Source organism: Gopherus evgoodei, unplaced genomic scaffold (genome assembly GCF_007399415.2).
Source record: "Gopherus evgoodei ecotype Sinaloan lineage unplaced genomic scaffold, rGopEvg1_v1.p scaffold_32_arrow_ctg1, whole genome shotgun sequence".
Taxonomy (NCBI): domain Eukaryota; kingdom Metazoa; phylum Chordata; order Testudines; family Testudinidae; genus Gopherus; species Gopherus evgoodei.
Genome location: NW_022059994.1, coordinates 4,181,133 through 4,197,261, shown reverse-complemented (window position 1 = coordinate 4,197,261; position 16,129 = coordinate 4,181,133). Strand labels below are relative to the sequence as shown.

The window sequence follows — 16,129 nt, the reverse complement described above, 5'->3', positions numbered from 1 at the left end:
GAAAATCCTTCAGGTGGCGCGAATGCCATATTGGACATCAGAGACTCCTCCACACTGGAGGGAAAATTGTATCAGTGCCCAGGTTAGGGCTGGCTATAGTTTAAAAAACCCAACATTTCTTCATTCCCACACACATTAGGGGCGTTTGGCTCCCAAGGATCCAGCTGCCCATCTCTGGGGTGAGGATCCAGCAGCAGCCGAGCAGCAGCTGGTCAGTGACCCTCTGGCTCTGCCTGGTCTCAGCAAACCCCAGGCAGAGGAGGAGAAGCCCCGATCAGCCCCTCCTCCTGCAGCCCTGGCTGCTGAGCTGATGGGCCACAGATGGGGAAGGGAGAGAGAGAAACTCCTCCAGCCACTCCCTCTGCTTGGCTGAAGTTCCCGCCTCTCCCTTCCCCTCCCAGCCGGGATCCTCCTGCCATGGAGATGAGGAGAAGGACACTTGGGCCAGGCCCCACTTTCACTCTAGACCCCTGGGCCCACCTCCCATCTTCCACCAGCCCCTGGGCTGGGCTGCCCCACTGTTCCCTGCAGGGGGAGTGTCTCTGGGGGCTGGTAACCCCTCCCCTCCCCGAATCTGCCAGATTTCTAGGGGATCAACGTTAAGGGACCGGGAGGGGCGGGTGTTGGGCAGGGAACTGGGGGATTGAATGATTGAGGCTGGGGGAGATGGGAGTGAAAGGGGGCTGGGGTTATTGAACATTTGGGGATCATGGGATGAGAGGGGAAGGGTGTGGTTAGGGAGGTCCTGTCTCCGATCATTAACTCCTCTTCCTCTTTCCCCTGCCCACATTCACAAATTCATAGAGACTGATTTTCACTAGGCATCCGGTGAGGGACTTTAAAAAGCCTAGAGTCTAGGACAGGGCCGGCTCCAGGCACCAGCGCAGCAAGCAGGTGCTTGGGGTGGCCAACGGGAAGGGGCGGCACGTCCGGCTCTTTGGTGGCAATTCGGCGGCAGGTCTCTCAGTCCCTCTCTGAGGGAAGGACCTGCCACCGAAGAATGAAGCGGTGGGGTAGAGCTGCTGCCAAAGTGCCGCTGATTGCGACTTTTTTTTTCGCTGCTTGGGGGTCAAAAACGCTGGAGCCGGCCCTGGTCTAGGAATCCCACCTCAGTCCTAGAAGCGTCGAGCTCCGAGGGTCTGTCTGGACTAGGAAAAGCAGTCCGGGTTAGCTAGCTTCTTTCCTGGTGACCCGGACCACGCTTCCGCTTCTTTGCCTAGTCCCAACTCATTCGGAGCCACTCATGTTCCTAGTTTCAGTTTCCAAGTTTCCCCTCCAGGGAGAGATTGGCTGTGTCCCGGCTAGTCTCAGCTCTCTCCCACTTCTCCTGAAAAGCAGTGGGGTGGGTTTTTTTCCTCTGTGGGTTTTGTTTGTAAATATATTTATAACACCTAATGACCCAGATTATAAAAGAGTTGGAGCGGGGATGGAAGGTAGGTTGTTTCAGCCTCTGTGTTAGGAGAGGGAGAGGAGATGAACTGAAAGGATTCCTGTCCTGTTCCTCAAAGGTGTTACGGCTCCTAACTGAACTCAGCCTGCCCGCATCAGCATCACGATTCCGCTCGCCACAGAATCCAAACCCTGGAGCATTTATCCTCCTCTTTAAGGCTGTGTCTACACTACAAAGATAAGTCGACTTCCGTTAGGTCGACTTACAGCCACTGCATGAATTACTGCTGTGGTGCACATCCACACTACCCTCCTTGGACCAGTGGTGCGCGTCCTCACCGGGAGAGCTTCCCCCAACTGAAGAGGGGCAGTGTGGGGGACTGACAATCAGGGCTCTCCGTCCCCTGCACTCCCCGCCGGGAGCCCAGCTGCCCCTCAGGGCTTCTTACCTCTGGCGGGGAGCTCTGTGCCCAGAGTCTGAGGGGCTTCTTGAGCCCAGAGCAGCTATTTAACCCTCACCTCACCCGTGCGGAGTTCATACTCCTTGTTACAGGCTGGCTGGTGCCTGGAGGAAGCGGGAGCAGCAATGTACCAGGCTGCGGCTGAAAGGCATCATGCTGAGGTGAGCTCCGTGGGGGTGAGGGGGATTTGGCTTTTTATTTCTTGCTTGTAGAATTTAATTTCTCAAACCCCTGGATTCCTCTGCCTTGAATAATGAATAAAAATGGCTCTTTAATGCAGAGGTTTTCAAATTTGGGGGGTACACCATCCTGGGGGAGCAGACTGTATTCTGGAGGGGGGTGTGAGAAGCATTGGGGGGGGGAACCTTGCATGCATTTTACCCCCAGCAGTGAATACCTAGCAAAGCTCATTCCTCCAGATCTATCAGGTCCTCGGTGGCGCTGTGCGTTTTGACTCGAGCTCTCGCTTGTGCGTTCTGGCCGGTTTCGGTTAAGCTTGTAGAGCATTATACAAAGTGGTTACCATAGGTACAGTGCTGTGACGCAGCCTGCGCATTTAATTGTAAGCACGGACCAAAATCCTAGTTTTGCGTTTGCTCTTATTGCAAGAAACCGTTGGCTTGTTTGTGCCAGGTGTGGCCTTGCCCACCCTCCAGCCCCAGACCCCCTCCTTCTTCGTGCTCTGGCTCCCAGCTTCCCTTTGCCAAGGGGCTGACCCTGGGGCTGTGCTGCCTGGCACTCCAGAACTGAGGCCGCGCTGCCTGCCTTCCCAGTGCCCTGTGTGTGTGTGTGGGGGTGGGCTGGAGTCATGCCTGCTGCTCTGGGGCTGGGGCTATGCTGCTCGGTGCTCAGCGCTACCTGCCCTCCTGCAGCTCCGGGAGTGGGCTCCAGCGGAGGGGGAGGAAGAAGGGGTGGGGCCTCAGGTGGAAGGGGTGGGGCTGTTCACACGCTGCCCATGTACCCCTAGGGGTACCCAGAGGTCTGAGGGTGGGGACAGGACATGTCAACCCATCTAGATATTTGCCTAGTATTACAACAGGCTCCATAAAAAGCACTAGCAAGGTCAGTGCAAACTAAAATTTCACGCAGACAGTGACTTGTTTATACTGCTCTACAGACCGTGCACTGAAATAATAATTAGAGGGTATAAACAAGAAAGTCACCAATTGGTCAGTACTAGTGGCCTTGACACTTCTGTATTTTCCTGACGGGTTGTGTAAGCAAGTGGTTCTGAAGTGAGGTGAAACTCGGGGGCTCGCGAGGCAATGCAGCCTCCTGGAAGGGGTGTGGTAGTCTGGAAAGGTTGAGAACCACTGGTGTAGACAGGCCAATGCAGCCCCCGCCAGAGGGCTCGTGATCACACTGGAAGGGGAGCTCTGGTCCCTCTCTCCCGCCTCAGCATGTCAGGGCCTGAGCTTCCTGAGTCACAGCGTGAGCCTTGAGCTGAGAGGCAAAGATGCTGCTGTTCCCCAGTGGGGTCTGTGCGGGGGAGAGACAGGCACTAACCCCCTCTGTGAACCAGCCCTGGGCTCTGCCGACACCAGCTACCGAGCCAGAGCCTGCAGGTGATGGGGAGAGACCTGGGGGAAAGGCCAAACGGGGGGAATCAGGCTGGGAAAACAGCATGGAGGGACCATAAGGGGATGGGGGTTGTCCTTTGTCTCTCGGATTTGCTTGTTGGGAAGGGAAAGGGACAGAAAGAAGACAGTGACGGTGGGGAAAGGAGAGAGGGGAGGGCAAAGAGAGTGACCCAAAGGAGAAGGGAGAGTGTGTTATGTTACACAGACAAGGTGGGGGAGGTGATCTCTTTTGTTGGACTGACTTCAGCTGGTGAATGAGACACGCTGCCAAGCTTACAAAAAGCTTCCGTACGAGGAGGGGTGAGAAAGACTGAGACTGTTCAGCTTAGGAAAAAGCTGTCTATAGAGGTCTATAAAATCATGATTGGTATGGAGACAGTGAATAGAGAAACCTTATTCAGCGCTTCATGTCATACAAGAACCGGGGAAGGAGGGGTCACCCGGTGAACTGAATAGGCAGCAGGTTTAAAACAAACAAAAGGAAGTATTTCGCGCAGTCAGTCTGTGGAACTCCTTGCCAGAGGATGTTGCGAAGGCCAAAACTATAACAGGGTTAAAAAAAGAATTAGATAAGTTCCTGGAGGATAGGTCCATCAATGGCTATTAGCCAGGATGGGGAGGGATGCAACTCTATGCTCTGAGTGACCCTAATCTCTGCTTGCCAGAAGCTGGGAATGCGCGACAGGGGATGGATCACTTGATGATCACCTGTTCTGTTCATTCCCTCTGGGGCACCTGGCATTGGCCACTGTCGGAAGACAGGACACTGGGCTGGATGGACCATTGCTCTGATCCAGTGTGGCCGGTTTTATGTTCTTTGAGGTTAAAGGTGATTTGTGTGCTTACCAGATTGCAGGGCTCAGTGAGACCCACGTTTTCCCTGAATTCTGGAATTGCTCAGCTGTGGTGCTGGAAAGAGATCACAGAACATCCAGACTAAGGGAGCCATGGCTTCACGTTGAATGTAGGACAGGGCTGGTGGGAGGCGTGAAAGGGCCACAAAGACCACCTGGCATGAAGTGTAAAGCAGAATTGAGCACACACAGCGTATGTCTACACTGCATTGCAACCCCAGGTCTTGGGCGTCCACACTGCATTGGCAACCTGGGTTTACAATGGCCGGCCTGGGCTTGCCACATCAGTTATGAAAGTAAAAAAATGGCTCGATCCCCGACGCTGATCCCTCTTTCATTACAAATTAAGCCATGCCTGCAGCATCCCTGGGTAGACTGCCTTTCCTGGGACCAGGAGGAGCAGAGAGAGGAGAAGCCACTTCTTGTTTCGGCCAAAACCCCTCACTGCTGGGGGGGCACACTGCCCTTGGGGACTGTCCCAGGGGGCACAGGCACCAACTTTTTTCTACACCGATGGGTGCTTGCACCCCCGGCCCTGCCCCCACCCTGACTCCACCCCTGTCCCAAAGTCCCCGCCCTAACTCCACCCCTCCCTGTCCCTATTGGACCCCTCCCCAAATCCCCGCCCTGGCCTTGCCTCCTCCTCCAAGCTGTTTCACGGTGCAAATGCTGGGAGGGAGGGGGGAGAAGCAGGACGCGGCAACGCTCTCAGGGGAGGAGGTGGAGGTGGAGTGGAGGCAAGGGAGCTGCTGGTGGCTGCAGGGCACCCACCAATTTTTCCCCTGTGGGTGCTCCAGCCCCGGACCACCCACAGAGTCGGCGCCTATGCCAGGGGGAATCCCCCAAAGTGGCTCCTCTGCTGCTGCTCTTTTCTAGCATCTGGCTCCGAGACGCTGTTCCTGGAAGGGTTTTAAAGGGTCTCAGTGGGGTTACTCCTGCTGGGAGGGGCCAGGCCTACGCTGGCATAAAATGACTGAGAGTTTTCCCAGCCTGCCAGAGTCTGAATATCGGTCTGCAGGGAAAGAGCCGGGGAAGCTTCTGGTCTCGCCCTGCCAGGCTGCAGAATAACAGCCCTGTTTCTCTCCCGGGAAATGGCTGCAGCAGAGCTCATGCAGGTAGAGGGATTTTAAGGGAGCTGCAGGATGGGTTTCTGCTAGAGGGGGAGAGGCAGGAAGCGAGGAAGGGGGAGGACAGGCTGGGCCTACCCTGCTGGGCCCTGGTTAATCTGGGGCTTGTTTTTCCAAAGGAGGCCCATTGGGTGGGAGGAATTCGCCCATTTCTGGAACAGGAAACAACCCCCCTGGGCAGGGCTGGGAAGGAAAACTTAACAGATCCCTGGTGCTGCAGCCTGAACCTACCAGCCGGAGGCTGCTTTGGAATATGAAGGGGGCACCCAGGGGTGAGGCCCCATCCCCTCACACCTAGCTGCTGGGAGTAAGGAGGGGGTTGGGATTCCTTTCCCTGGATCCTACTCCAGGTCTCCATCTCCTGTGCCAGCCTCTGGCTAGTGGGTGTATGATAAACAGGAAGGCTCCTGCTCTCCTCCCATGGGAATGTGGCTGGGGCAGCAGGTGCTGAGTGGGGGACTCTTGTTGTTTCAGATGCTGGTGACCTTCGAGGAGGTGGTTGTGTATTTCACCCAGGGGCAGGGGCTCTGCTGGACCCCGCTCAGAGAGCCCTCTACAGGGACATCATACAGGAGAACCATGAGATGGTGACCTCGCCGGATAAGGGATTCCCCTGTCTTCGGTTATTGGAAGCTAGGGGAGGGAGGTCTGTGATATGGCTTGTGGTCCCTTAGATTTCAAGGCTCCAATGTCCCCAGATCCAGTGTGAGAGAGACTTTACTCTTTGCCTTCTTCCATGAGGTCAGAAAGTCAGAAATACAATGGAGAGGATTATTCATTCCCATCCAACAGCTTTCAAGGGGGCGGAAGCAGCACGTTGACCTGTCTGTATTAATTCTCACTCACACACAGAATCCCTGTCCCTCTCCCTTCCTGGGACTAGCTCCATCTGTGAGGAAGGCTTTGGAGACTGAGGAAAAGGTGGGGGCTGAATGTCAGCAAATCCCCTAGATTGCCTAGATCCTGGAAGCCCCCCCTCCAAACATCTGCCTCTCCCAAGGGGGATCAGTAACCATGTTCCTGTCCATTCAGAGTCCATGTCCCCCACAGCCCAGCACAGGGCCAGGTTAAAATCAAGGAATGTTCTTTGTAACACATCCAACCTCTTCCAATGCTTGACACACCCTAATCATGCCTGATTTCCTCCCTCCCCCTTCCCAAACCTGACCTGATCTCCCAGCTGGAATGAGGGGAAGAGCCCTGGGTCCTGGATACTCAGGCCTCCAAGGCAAGGGAGATCCTAACAGATGCCCATGCTGGTGAGTTGTCAATTAAATTGCTGCAAAAACCATCTGTTGAGTGAAGGGAGAAGCTGGGACTCCCACCAATGTGTTGTGAGCGAATTGTTCCAGTTCTGCCTCACATCACCCAGGTGAAGGTTGAATCTAGATTATAAAATCATAGGATTGGAAGGGACCTTGAGAGGTCATCTAGTCCAGTCCCCTGCACTCATGACAGGACTAAATATTATCTAGACCATCCCTGACGGGTTTGTCTAACCTGCTCTTAAAATTCTCCAATGATTTCACCACTTCCCTAGTCAATTTATTCCAGGGCTTAAACACCCTGATAGGAAGTTTTTCCTAATGTCCAACCCAAACCTCCCTTGTTGCAATTTAAGCCCATTGCTGCTTCTCCTGTCCTCAAAGGTTAATGAGAACAATTTTTCTCCCTCCTCCTTGTGACACATTTTTATGTATTTGAAAACTGTTATCATATCTCCTCAGTCTTCTCTTTTTCCAGACTTAACAAATCCAGTTTTTTCAACCTTCCCTCATAGGTCCTGTTTTCTAGACTTTTCATTATTTTTGTTGCTCTCCTCTGGACTTTCTCCAATTTGTCCACATCTTTCCTGAAGTGTGGCCCCGTGAACTGAACACACTACTCCAGCTGAGGCCGTATCAGCGTGGAGTAGAACGGAAGAATTACTTCTCATGTCTTGCTTACAACTCTCCTGCTAATACACCCCAGCGTGATGTTTGTATGTATCCTCGTGGTGGTTTTCACTCATGTTTTCCCACCCAATGTCACCGACAGCTGGCATGAGCTTGCTATCTGGATCTGGTACTCCACCATCCACCATAACTGGATTATTCCTCCTCATCTTCCAAGCATGCCTGGAGTCTCTTTGTAGTCTCCATGCCTGGAAGGTGAGAAGGAACAACCCACCTGATCATGGAGCATCAGATGTCCACTTCAGAAATGAGGAATTACAGAGGCTAATAGAATTTTACCTTTCTCAGTCTCCCCAACAGTTACTGTGCTGTGTTTCTCCTCTTTGATCTTCCCCTTTCTTTCCTTCCACCATGGCACAGCGAATAACCCATCTCTGATTCTCTCTTCCTCTGTTTCCAGCAGGTGATGGGAGAATGAGTAAGAACAAGGAGGAAAATTCTCAGCAGGAAGCGGCTGAGGAAGTGAAACTGCACAAAACTTTATCAGGAAGATCCAAAGGGAATTTTTTCCAGATTCATGAGCAGGGAAAAGCCTGGGAGATACCACACAAGTCAGAGAAGTGGCAGGGAAACCAGGCAGGGAAGAAAGTAGGTAAAACCACTAATTGTAAAGGAAATGGCAAGGACCTCGAGGAAACCGCAGCCCAGCAGAGAATCCACAGAGATGGGAGAAAAAACACATGCACCAAGTGCGGGAAAAGCTTCAGTCGTAGCTCAAATCTTGTTTCCCATTGGAGAATCCACACAGGGGAGAGGCCGTATAAATGTAACGAGTGCGGGAAAAGCTTCAATCAGAGCTCTAACCTTATTTCCCATCAGAGAATTCACACGGGAGAGAGACCCTATAAATGTCTGGACTGTGGGGAAAACTTCAACCAGAGCTCAGACCTCATCACACATCAGAGACTGCACACGGGAGAGAAACCATATAAATGTATTAGGTGTGGGAAAACCTTCAATCAGAGCTCAAATCTGATTTCACATCAGCGAATTCACACTCGAGAGAGGCCCTATAAATGCCTGGAGTGTGTGGAAAGTTTTGACTGGAGCACCCAACTTATTAGACACCAGCTAATCCACACAGGAGACAGACCCTATAAATGCCTGGACTGTGGGAAAAGCTTTAGGGACAGCTCAGCCCTTATTACGCATCAGCGAACCCACACGGGAGAGAAACCCTATAAATGCCTCGAGTGCGGGAAAAGCTTCAACCAGAGCTCCACCCTGATTAGACACAAGAGGACTCACACGGGAGAAAAGCCCTATAAATGCTCAGACTGCGGGAAACGTTTCAGTCAGAGCTCGAACCTAATTACGCATCAGAGACTCCACTCAGGAGAGAAACGTTGAATGTGGGTGATGCTTCAGTTGGAATTCGATCACATTCGCCAACAGCAAATTCAGACAGGGAAGAGAGCTCGTAAATGTCCTTAGCGTGGAAAAGATTTCAGCTGGAGCAAACACTATACTGGACATCAGCAACTCCAGCAGAGTTGAACCTGAGCTGTTAGTGGCCCTCTGGTCATAGGCGCTGACTCCATGGGTGCTCTGGGGCTGGAGCACCCATGGGGAAAAATTGGTGGGTGCAGCTCCCCGTCCCACCCTCCTGCCCCAGCTCACCTTTGCCTCCTCCCCTGGGCACACCGCATGCCAGCTTTTCCCCTCTGGCTCCCAAAGCTTGTGCCGCAAAACAGCTGATTCACGCAGCAAGTGCTGGAAAGGAGGGGGAATGCCATGTGCTAGGGGAAGAGGCGGGGCCGAGGTAGGGATTTGGGGAAGGGATCCAATAGGGGCAGTGAGGGGGCAAAGTTGGGGTGGGGACTTTGGGGAAGGAATTGGAATAGGGGTGGGGAAAGGGTGGAGTCAGGGCCGGGCCAGGAGTGGGGGGCCATGAGCACTCACTGGCACTTGGGAAAGTTGGGGCCTATGCCTCTGGCATCCCATGACTGCTTTTGCATCATGCGTTGATTTCCTTGAGCCTAAATCAGACTCAGGAGGGCTGGAAATGAAAGTGTCACAGACCTGGAGGGGGAATTCCAATGAATCCCAAATCCCATGTGTGATCCGTCTCAGCTTAAGTCCCAGTTTCCATCTTGCGGTAAAGCAGCCTGCCGGGTATTTTCCTGCCAAACTCTGGTTGTGTGCAGATGGGAAGGTGTTTTTTTTTTCTCATGCTGATGATGCTAAAGTTCTGTAAATAACATCGCTGAATAATGAGGCATAAAGCGAAGGCAGTTTAGCTGGTTTAGAAGAGAACATGGGGAAACCTGTTCTCCTGAATTTGTGTCAACTGAAGATGCTCCAAAATTTCACATTATCTAAACCTGAACATGCATTCGAACTCCCTGTATTCTGGTTTTCTCTTTCCTGAAGGCTGTTTTGTCACATATTTGGGTATCAGTTTTTGTTTGAATGGGGAGTGGAGTGGGGGGGGAGAGTTACATAGTTTTATTGTGGAAATTTATGAGACAAATGACGACTTGGTACAATATCCCTTCATTATTTTTGCGTTTTTGTCCCTCTCTGCCATGAGATTTTAATATTGGTTGAACAGTTCATCCATTAGTTACTAATAATTGATTTTCAAGTAACTGCTGACACAAACACTGGTGGGCACATGCAAAAGTCACGGAGAGGCAGAGCCTGAAAAGAGGAAAGGAAGGTAACTGGCTGATCCCAGGGGTGAGGTGAGAGACAGGTATGAGGGGGAGAGCATCGGAGGTGGGGGATACAGATCTAGGAAGCTGCAGGGTTTGCTCCTGAGATCCAGATGGCCAAAACTAAGAACTATGAACTCACTGCACTGCGGCTAGAAAGAGACAGGAAGTATCTTAGAAGTTTTAAGTGACTTTGTCACGTTCTCCAAAGGGAATGACGGGGTGACCGCCAGATTCCTGAAAGGATGAAGCTGAGCAGAGCCAAGAAAGAAGCCAGGGATGGCAACAGGCCAGGCCAGCCCTGAATCCAGGCTGGTCCCCGTCACTGAGGCCAGCGGGCAGTAAGGAGCCTGACAGTTCTGGTCACCCCTTCCCCAGCTACCGTAGTGTCTTGCATGGGGACGATGGAGACTCTGTCCACCCCACTCACCCGGGATGTCCACAGGGGAGATAAAAGCTTCTGCTGGGATTGAAGATGCCGACACGTCTGTAAATTCACCCCGTTCTCTGACTCCTGTTAAACAGCCCTCTGGATTTCCTGCTCCTGGAGCAGCTGTTTATGGGACTGAATCAGCATCGCTCACGGATTCTCTGCACTTTCCCAAAGTTGCTGTCGCCGGCATCTGCAGGAAGCGGGAGCAGCAGGGTGCTGGGATGGGACACTGGGCTGAGTTGGGCCCTGGGTGGTAGGCAGGCTTAGCTTTTATTTCTTGCTTTGAAATAATAAAGTAGAATTTACGTTCTCAAACTCCCAGAGTCCTTTGCCATGGATAATGACTAAAAACAGCCTTTAAGGGACACAAAGGGCATCTGGAGGGGTATTTCCCCAGCCCTGAGCCCCATGGATTGCAGATTAGGCAGCTGCCAACTCAGTGAGTTTTCAGATTTGTCTCTAGGTGTGTAGGGAGACTCTCTTGGCTCAGAGGAAATCCTTTCCGGCAGTCATTTCCCAGTCGCTGGCCTCCTGCGGGAGGAGCGCCGATCAGCCTGTGGAGCGACCATAGGGACAAATGATTGGGCAAACAAAGAGGGCTATTTGTAGGGGGAGGCACAAATCCCGCCACTCTCTTTTTCCGACCCCAATGACGTATGTCAGTGGAGGTGGGAGGGGTGTTGCCCCTTTCCCTCTGTAAGCGTCTGTGTTGTTAGTGCTTCCAGGCTTGCAGCATGCAAAGGTCCTTTGGCAGATGACTCTGGTTCATGGAGGGCTTGTAGATCGATGCCGTGTTTGTAACACCATTACTTGCTTCTTGGCGGTGGCAGGGTCCAACTAGATTTCCAAAACTGGTGTCTGGAGGGTCTCTCCACCAATGAGGTTTGGCATTTAGGGGTGTGCTGCCCCCCCACTCCCCCAGAGCACAGCCTGACAGGGTGATGGTTGGAAAAAGGCCTGCACCTCCTCCCTTCCTCCCACCTACCCCGCTCCACTAGTTGCCCCCCGCTGCTCTGACCCACTTGTGCACCCCAAGCATTGTTCCAATATGTGTCACTGCACCACTCAGACAGCGCCACCTGCTGGACCTGCTTGGGGCAGGGTGTGTGTATGTGAAACCTGGACATGCCCTCCAGAGCAGTTCAGAGGTGTTGCAGCTACAATTTATGCCAGGCCAGCCCAGTGCCCAGCCCTGTTGGAGGATATCAGTGAGTGGGCAAGAAGAAGGGGTCCCGGTGGTTGAGTGTGAGAACACAAGGGCTAAAGGAAGCCTGGGAGTGGGACAACGGGCAGAGACACCAAGTTGAGGGGGGGTGTCCCCTCTCCTTTGCGCTGGATCATCACCCTTACTCAGAGGATCAGATTAGGAGATTGTCCGTGGTGGGGAGAGGGGCTGCCCACCCTCTTGGGGTCGTAGGCACCATTGGGGTTGTCAGCTAGTAGATGAGGGGGGAAACCCCAGCAGGTTTGGTCACCGGCAGTGAGAGTGTTTCCTCTTCTTCCCAGGCCAAGGGGCAGCCCCTTGGGACATGGCTCAAGCCTTCCCTGATGAGGCACCTGCCTGGCAGAGATGCCAGCTGGGACAACATGAAGGACTTCGTGGGACTCACTAGGCCCCTGCTCCGTCTCTTCTGGCCGACGCCCTCCCTCTTCCCACCGAGGCCACACCCCCTTCTCGCTGCTCTCTGGCCCCTCTGTGGGGGGTGGGGGTATGAGAGTTTGGTCAAAGCCATGGAGTGGGGGGGGGGGCGGCAGAGAGCTTGGCCCTGGCCAGAGTCGTATTCTCAGCTCCAGCGGGGACCATAGCAGAGCTCTGGGCCATGGCCAAGCCCAGAGCCCCTCCTTTATTCTACCCCTTCCCCCCATGACCCCGCCCATGACCCCACCCCAGTCCACTGCTCCCCCTGAGGGCCCCTGCCCATTTGCTCTTTTCCACTATCTGCCCCTGCTGGCCCTGAGACTGAGCTCCTCCAGCCCCGGGACCACAGAAGAGGACTTCCTGATGGGGCTCTTCCACATTTTGCTTTCCTCGGCCATTACTGCTGGCATCAGAGGTCTCACTGGTGGCGGTAGTGTCAGCAATAGAGTCCCTACCTGGGCCAGCAGCTGAGAGTGGGTGACAGGGGATGGATCACTTGATGATTACCTGTTCTGTTCATTCCCTCTGGGGCACCTGGCATTGGCCACTGTTGGAAGACAGGATACTGGGCTAGCTTGGCCATTGGTCTGACCCAGTATGTCCGTTCTTATGCTTGCCACTGGTGTTGCAATAGGACCAGCGATGGTGATGGTGACCACAGGGGAGAAAGCTGAGGGGCACCGGTAATGGTGCTGGGGGTTCCCCTCCCTCCATCGCCTCCCCTTTCCTCATGAATGAAGCTGCTGGAGTGGAGGTGGGTCAGAGGCCACCATTAAGGAGTGGAGGTGGGTCAGAGGCCATCACCAGGCAGATGGCCCATCCATTGGTGGCTAAAGGAGCGGGGCCAGGGAAAGTAGCCCAACGAATCCATCCCACTATCAGGTGATTGATAGATTCCAAAGCCAGAAGCAATCTTTGTGACCACCCAGCCTGACCTCCTGCATAGCACAGGCCAGAGACCTGCCCCAAAACAATTCCTAGGGCTGAAAAAGTCCCATCTTGCTTTTAAATTGGTGAATCCTCCATGGTAAATTGTTTCATTGGTTAGATAATCATATCATTAAAAATGTACGCCTTATTTCCAGTCTGGCGGGAGAGGGAAATCCAACAGAAGGGGATCGGCATCTCTGGTTGCACCATGGGACTGCGTGAAAGAGTGAGTGACATGAGAGGGGATCAACTGAAAGTGGGGGCAAGAACGCCCGCGTGAGCTCACAAGCCGGATAAGGCACGGGGGGAAAGCAGCGAACTGCACAGGGTTATGGGAAAGACACCAGAGAACTGTGGGGACACGTGGGAGGGGAGCCCCAGCCCATGGCGGGGAGGAGGGGACCAGTGGGTTTGCCCGGGCAGGGTGGGGCAGCAGATAGGTGGGCTGGGAGGATGAATGCAAAAACCAAACTGATGGGGAAAATTTAAGGAGAGGGGTGGAAAACAGACAAACAAAGGGCAAGAATAGGGTAGGGTAAGGTTGGCAGCATGAGCCACACCCTCGGCGAGAAAGCAGGCCCATAGATTGGAATGGTGGTTAGACTGGAAAGGGCAAAATCAGAGATGGGATGGGGGAAAGGAGCCAGAGTTAAGCCCAGGGGTGAGGGGCACTGCCAGAGGGTGACAGAGGGCAAAAATCCCAGCACAGGCGGGGCAGAGGAGTAACAGTTGCCCCGGTGGGACTGAGACACCAGTCTTTGCAAAATGGGGGGGGGGGGGGAGAAGAGAGGCTTTTTATTTTCCCTCCCACAAAACAACACATCAGCATGGGCTGTTTTCTTAAAGGCCCAGGCATCCCAATGCTGAGCCACTGCCACTCCTCTCTGTCTGATCTATCCAATTTGTCTTATCTGCGGCTGGGATTCCCTGAATTGTGTCCCATCCTCGTGATCCATTATTTTAAAGATATATTACATCAGCTAGTAGTTTTTCACACCGCCTTACTTAGCAGGAACTGCTGCTGGTAGCAAATTATGTCAGCTCGCCGTTTTACAGTTCAGGTTGGTTGTAGCGGTACTGAACCAGCGGAGGAACCAGCTGCAGCAGCTTGGCTGGTATGATTGTGATATGAAGAGATCTGGGGATTCCTCTGAGGCGCTTCCCAGAGCGGTGACCATGAGCTGAGGAAGGCTGGGTCGGAGCCTGCTCCTGTTTCTGATCAAAGGAACGCACACGTACCTTGAGGGATCCAATACACCTCATTTCAATTCTTGGCCATGTAGGTTGCATCAGTAGCAGGGCATGTGGGGGTCATCTTGGCCTAGGGCTTGTCAGCAATTTGACCAGGCAGTAAGTGGGGCTACCTTAATTTGGATGGATTAAATAGGCCCCAAGAATCAGCAGTGTTAGCATCACCGTGTCATGGTCCAACGTGAAGAGCTTCACAAGGTTTGGAATACAGAGCCCTTGGCCTGTGTCATTTCCATGGCAACAGCCACCGTTAAAGGAAAATCCCCTCTAGACAAGGGAAACCCCCTCCCACCCACATAAAACCCTCCAGGCCCATAGAGAGGTCTGAAACCCCAGAGCTCTGCCGGCTCTGGAATCTGCCCTCCGCAGTGCTCAAGGCTGAGCTTCCCACCTGGCTGCTGCGTCCACCAAAGGCCATTGTTACCCATTATTCAAGACAAAGGACGTCGGGAGTTTGAGAAACTAAATTTGACTTGTTTATTCCCAAGTGGGAAATCAGAAGTCAAAGCCCCCCTCCCGACCGCACCAAATGCCCAGCCCTGCTCGGTACGGTACATTTCAGCCCCAGCCCAGCCCAGCGGCACCAGCAACAGAGTGACCTCTTACAGTGGGTAGAAGAGGAGAGAGGATCCAAGAGACGCCCAGGATCCGGTCACAAAAGCAAACTCTCTGTGAGCAGGAAACCCAGGGAGCAGCATCTCCAATCCCAGCTGAGACATTCGTGGTGTGTGTGGGGGATAGGCAAGGTAGGGAGAGCTTCTGCCATTCCCACCCCAAACTCCTGGCAACACAAGTGCCCCATTTTCCCTCTGCAGGCCAGCGATACGCATACCCCAGCCCTTAGGCTCCCGTGGGGCAAAGCAGAGATGACCCATGGCTGCAGCTATATAAATTGTTAGCCCCCAGAGTTCTGTGCTGGCCCCGGGGCACAGGTTCCTCCGAGTTGTCTGCCCACCCCGCTTCATTACACTCAACTTCTGGACACCTGCAACGCGCACAGATTCGCTGCAAAGCAATGCCCTCTCCCGTTGACTAGCTTCACCTCAGTTCAACGTTCGCCCTAGCACACGGCATCTAGTTGGGTCTATAGTGTGACCAAATAGAAGTTTATTTGCTAGAACTTTACGGTGAAGACTCAGAGAGAAGCGAGTATAAGGATGGGAAACATATGGTTACAACAAAGGGAATATATCAAAAGCAATCTCGAGACTATGCTTATTAACAAGTTTCTTTCCCATCTCCTAAAGCATTTCTCACTCAATGGTCAGTCCATACAACGCTCGTCCAGAGCTGGAATCCACTTGGAGACACTCACGCTGGCAGACTATCGCCTCCAGAATGGACACCGTCTTGTGCCTTCTTTCACTTTCACGCAGTGCCAGACCTTGTTTCTCTTTTGAGACCCAGGGCATTTCGTTAACTCCAGTTTGTCTTCTGTTCAAGGTCTTTTTCGTGGACGCTTCTGTGCTTTGTAAAGGCCCACGGCCGAGTCTTGTCTACACTTGGCTGGGCTGGAAGATGTCAACAGTTCTCACTCTAGGCCAAGTTGGCTCCGAGAGCCACCCCGCCCCAGGTGACCAGCTTCACATCCAGGAGCAATATTCTACACCCTCAAAACATTTCCCATACGTACCTCCAGCAATAACCACGACAACCGCACACAGACCCCTTTGGTCAAGTATCACGAAGATGGCAATTGCAGAGAAAAATTCCTATCTGGGCACGCTGAGACAAATCCCTGGGTATACACTTGTAACTGTCTACCTGCGTCTGTTTTCAAACTTAAGGCACTTGGGTCACAGTTCTTTGTTGCCTCTGGCCTCGGTGATGGGGCTCACCCTGGATTTTGGAAA

At 53.2% G+C, this 16,129-nt stretch overlaps 1 protein-coding gene across 8 annotated transcripts; it reads left to right on the top strand.

The window, feature by feature from the left end:
* The first annotated feature begins 5 nt into the window (after positions 1-5).
* On the top strand, positions 6-9,116 carry LOC115640837 (zinc finger protein 239-like). Of its 8 annotated transcripts, none has more exons than XM_030543879.1 (2): positions 6-82; positions 7,770-9,116. In XM_030543879.1, the coding sequence occupies exon 2, from the start codon at positions 7,781-7,783 to the stop codon at positions 8,714-8,716; it is 936 nt and encodes a 311-aa protein (XP_030399739.1). In that variant the 5' UTR covers positions 6-82; positions 7,770-7,780; the 3' UTR covers positions 8,717-9,116. The 8 variants fall into 8 exon arrangements, with proteins under 8 accessions (XP_030399739.1, XP_030399737.1, XP_030399734.1 ...); XM_030543877.1 differs by having other exon boundaries at positions 17-82; positions 7,767-9,116; XM_030543874.1 differs by lacking the exon at positions 6-82 and adding an exon at positions 1,031-2,011.
* Positions 9,117-16,129: the final 7,013 nt, after the last annotated feature.

Bases quoted from the DNA above. Each gene is read 5' to 3' on its own strand.
- LOC115640837 (XM_030543879.1), top strand. From the start codon at position 7,781: ATGAGTAAGAACAAGGAGGAAAATTCTCAGCAGGAAGCGGCTGAGGAA.